This window comes from Gossypium raimondii, chromosome 2, assembly GCF_025698545.1.
Source record: "Gossypium raimondii isolate GPD5lz chromosome 2, ASM2569854v1, whole genome shotgun sequence".
In the NCBI taxonomy this organism is placed as follows: Eukaryota; Viridiplantae; Streptophyta; class Magnoliopsida; order Malvales; family Malvaceae; genus Gossypium; species Gossypium raimondii.
In genome coordinates, this window is record NC_068566.1 from 35,675,323 (window position 1) to 35,679,861 (window position 4,539).

General features: G+C 40.6%; 1 protein-coding gene across 1 annotated transcript; it reads right to left on the reverse strand.

Annotated features, from left to right (window-relative positions):
- Positions 1 to 217: 217 nt before the first annotated feature.
- LOC105784967 (uncharacterized) lies at positions 218 to 1,495 on the reverse strand. The gene is made up of 2 exons (XM_012610896.1): positions 652 to 1,495; positions 218 to 525 (listed from the first exon to the last, which is right to left on the reverse strand). Exons 1-2 carry the CDS (start codon positions 1,493 to 1,495, stop codon positions 218 to 220), a joined length of 1,152 nt encoding a protein of 383 aa, XP_012466350.1.
- Positions 1,496 to 4,539: the final 3,044 nt, after the last annotated feature.

Consider the following 4,539-nt stretch of genomic DNA (forward strand, 5'->3'; position numbering starts at 1 on the left):
AAGCAGCCTTCACCCATTTAGTGAAGTAATCAATAACCACCCATTTGCATACGAAGCAGCCTCCACGTGACATTTGCAATTGTTCTACCACGCTGTACTCGCTATGTTTCAAGAATTTTAGAAATTCTCTAGCCTCATTTTCAGTTACCGACTGATTGACACGCGGTTCAATTTTGTCTATTTTTGCTTTTCCCAACTCAACCGCTAAGGCTTTTCCTTATCCGGATTCCACTTTTGCGTTTGTCGGATCATAGCGTTTTCCACTTCGTGTATAGAATCCTTCATCTTCTCCTGAAGCATTTACCAAGCTCTCTTTCCCTGGAATTGTCACATTGCAGTCGTAATTCCAAGGAACCTTTTTACTATCCTCGTAAGGAAAGGATACAGGTTTTTGGATTATGACCTTTGGCGCTATTTGAATTCCAGATTCTCTGCTCATTGGTTTTGAAATAATTACCACTGGGTGATTAGCCTTTTGGGCTTTCCCCGTGGATCCTTCTTCTGCAGCATAAACTTCTCCTTCTTCTAGTCCATTAATCTATTCATAAAACTCCAACTCTTTGTTATCCATCAAGTTTTGCACCATGGTTCTGAATTCGGTACATTTTTGGATGTCGTGGCCTTCTTCTGCGTGGAACTCACAAAACTTACTTGCTCCTTCAGGCTTTTCTATTGAATCTTGCTTGATGCGTCCTCCTTTCACCATTTGTTTCCAAACCCATTCAAGGGGGGTCCTTATCTCTGCTACATTGGCTTTGACTCTCCTTCCTCCATTTTCAATTATCGCATTCACCCCTTCATCATGATTGGGCAACGGACTTTCTGTGTTGGGTGAGTTAACAAATTTGACAACACCCAATTTGATAAGTCCTTCCACTACCTTCTTGAAAGCAGTACAATTTTCTATCGAGTGTCCTGAAATTCCGGCATGATAGTCACACTGAGCGTTTGTGTCATACCATTTTGGATATGGGGGTTGTACAAAACTCAAGTAACGAGGAGCGACAACATGTGCATTAAATAAATTCTGGTACAGCTCCTTATATGTCATTGGAATGGGAGTGAACTGGGGCTTCTCAGTATTTTGCCTCATTCCCGACTCTTGTTTCGATGAGCCCTGTTGATTAATGACTGCTTTCCTTGGTTGACTCACAGTAATTGATTTACTGTAGGCATTCACATTATTCACTTCATTTTCTCTTTTTCTTGGGCCTGTCCTTTTATTGCTCTCCCATCCATCTATTCTTCCACTTTTAATAGCATGCTCGATCATTTCGCCGCTCATGATTATATCCGAGAAATTCTTTGAAGCGCTTCCCAACATGTGAGTGATGAATGAGGCTTTCAATGTATTAATAAAAAGCGTCGTCATTTCTTTTTCCAAAAGAGGTGGTTGCACATGCACTGCCATTTCTCTCCACCTCTGTGCGTACTGTCTGAAGCTCTCGTTCGATTTCTTCTCCAAATTCTGTAGAGTTATCCTGTCAGGAATCATTTCTGAGACATGATTGTATTGTCTCATGAATGCCTATGCCAAATCTCTCCAAGTAGCAATTTTGGTCCGGCTTAGCTGATTGTACCATTTTAACGCTGCACCTATAAGACTATCCTGAAAGCAGTGTATTAATAATTGATCATTATTAATATACCCCGTCATTCTCCTGCAGAACATAGTGATATGAGCTTCTGGGCAGCTGGTCCCATTATATTTCTCGAATTTCGGCATCTTAAATTTGTAAGGAAGCACCAAATCCGGAACTAAACTCAGATCTTTCGCATCTATTCCACGATAGCTGTCGATACTTTCTATCGCCCTAAACTTCTCTTCAATCCATTTCCATTTCTCTTCAAACTGCTTTGGTAACTCTTCCTTCATCTTGTCTTTCTCAGCTACTTCATCGAAGTCCGGGACAACCAGATTATCGTCAGGACTAGAACCAGATCTGACCTGAAGGTTCTTCGGTATTGAAGCATCACCTTGAAAGTGCTGAGGCCTAATCGAAACAGAAGGTCTTCGTGGATGTGATTCAATCTGAATTTGCGCTTGCGGAGGCGTGAATCCTGGAGGAAAAAGTGGCTCATCATTGTTTCCTTCTTCATCGCAAACCACATGACTTTTCCCTTTATCCGCTCCCTTGGTTATTAATTGCGTTAATTTAGTCATTAGGTCATCTTGAGACTCTTTCATCTTTTGCACCATGTCTTTCTGGATCTTTTCCATATGTTCCTTCATTTGCACCTGCAACTGGTCTTGCATTTCCTTTTGAAGCCGTTCTAGTTTTTCCATCCTTTGATCCATAATTTTTGATTTAGCACGGGTGCCGTAACAGTGTCGATTTTCCAGGTTAACTGAAATAATTTTATTCAATTAGGGTTCTTTAATGGTTGTTAATGCATATAATGTGATGCAATGCATGAAATGAATGCGAAAAGAAAAGGCATTGACTTTGATTCAATTCCATTTAGAAAACTTTATTAGAAAAACAAAATTTTTTACATAAGTCAGATTACATATACGGTTTTGCCCTAATGCTCAAAATTCTAATCTTCTTAAGTAATGAAGCTAGCTCTTTTCCTCGGCTTGATTCAAACTCATATTTCACACTTAGCGTATCAGCTTGCACTGCTAGTGTCTGCAGGTGATCCGCAACCTCTCGAATTTGAGCAACAGCTTCTCCCATAATGTGATCCCTATCTCTAACTTGGTTCTGAAAGTAGTGCAATTGCTCGTTTTGACGATCTTTATTAGCTTCCAAATACTCGATCCGGATCTCGTAATTTCGCAATGCTGCCTCTAACTCTTCAGTTCTTTCTTTCATCTCTTCAATTCTATTTAGGCTTGCTCTCAATTCCATTATAGAGTTCTGATTTCGGTGCCGATAAAGAGATCCTTCTAATTCAGTCACTCTGTTCTCTAGCTCCTCTTTTTCTTTCTGATTTTCCGACAAACTCCTTTTTAGAGTCTCGTTCTGTGCTTGAATTTCTTGGAACCTCCTTTCCCATTCATCAGCCTTATTCTTTTCTTCTTGAATTTCTTTGCGCCACTGTTCCGAAATTTTTCCCAACCCGGCAGTCCTCATTGATAGCCGCATCTTCTTGTAATCTATTTTTAAACTATCAAGATCTTCTTCAACCCTAGCTTTCCCTTTTCTTAGTCGCTCTACCTCAAGCTTCTGAACATCTACATCCAGTCTTAAATTCATTTTTTCTTCCTCTATCTTCTCTATCTGCTTTTCCAACTCTGCATTTCTTCTCTCAAAGTCTTGCTTTAATATTTCCAGTTCAGAAGGGAATACCCGTAAATGCTCCTCCATTAACTGACTGCCTTCGTGACTTGGTTCAGGAATATTGTCGTTAATTCTCTTACTTCGCCACCCATGATATTCAGGAGTTATCATTGCCCCTATGGTAAATCTTTTCATCCGATGAGTTTGCTTCCAAGCGTTGGAAATTTCTCGAATCTTTCCCTTGTAGTTATTACCTCCATAAGAAAACTCACATTCGGCCAGTCCTTGCGTTGCCGGTATGAACTGTCTTGATCTATATTGTCTTAATACGAGCAGAGGGGTATATCCAACAACTCCCCAAATTCCGAGTAAAAGAACCCAATCGAAGTCTCCACATCGATACAAAATCTCGTCAGGTACCATCCAAGGAGCTTTCCATTCAACATCTTCATCTCGGAGATTTCGAAGGATCGCCATCCACCTTTCTCCAGAAATATCGTCACGTCTTGGCGTCGCTGCTAATTCTTTCAAAGGAGAATACCTTTCAGAGAATACTTTGTAAGAAACCTTATCCACCTTCCAGAAGTGACTGTGGAACCAAGCTAACAGGAGCTGTGCACAACCAATGAATCTTCCTTCGCCCGCTCTCCGGCATGCACTTAAAGATCTGAACGTTTCGGCCAGAATTGCTGGGACGGGTGTAATCCCCCTGTCAAGTTGATTGAACAAATTTGTAACTGTTTCATCAATATGTCCTAACGCTTTGGGGAAAATAACCAACCCATAGATACTCAAAGCGAGGATATCGACTTTCTTCTTTGTATCAGGGTGTGCCAAAATCTGATCTCGCAAACTTCTCCAAGGGATACATTTATTTTCTCCTTTTTGCTTGATTCGTGCCGTAACCCATTGCTCGCTCATTCCAGTGATCTTTGCTAACTTCTTTGTAAAAGGGAGAACATTGGCAGTTCTAGCATAAACTTTATCTACTTGGATTCTTAGACAACGAAACAAAGCTGTATACTCCTCCACAGTAGCACCAAGTCTACTTCCCCAAAGGTGAAGCAGTTATAAGCAGAATTCCAAAATTGGGCCAGAGCTCGAAATAAATGCTCATCCACTTTGATACCGAGCAAGTAGGGCAAATCACCATAATTACAGTAAAACAACTGTTTGACCTCGTCATCCCACTGAGACCAAATTTCTTTCAACTCTTGGAGATTATTCTGAGTTACATTGATGCAAGTGAAGTCCCATAATTCTGATGTGTACCCTTCCATTACACTATCACCTTTCTCAAGCTGCATTTTTT

Excerpts from the sequence above, each read along its gene's own strand:
- LOC105784967 (XM_012610896.1), bottom strand. The coding sequence starts at position 1,495 with ATGATTCCTGACAGGATAACTCTACAGAATTTGGAGAAGAAATCGAAC. Across the intron at positions 526-651 it reads AGAAAAGCCTGAAGGAGCAA|AAGAAGGAGAAGTTTATGCT; the intron begins GTAAGTTTTGTG and ends TTAATGGACTAG.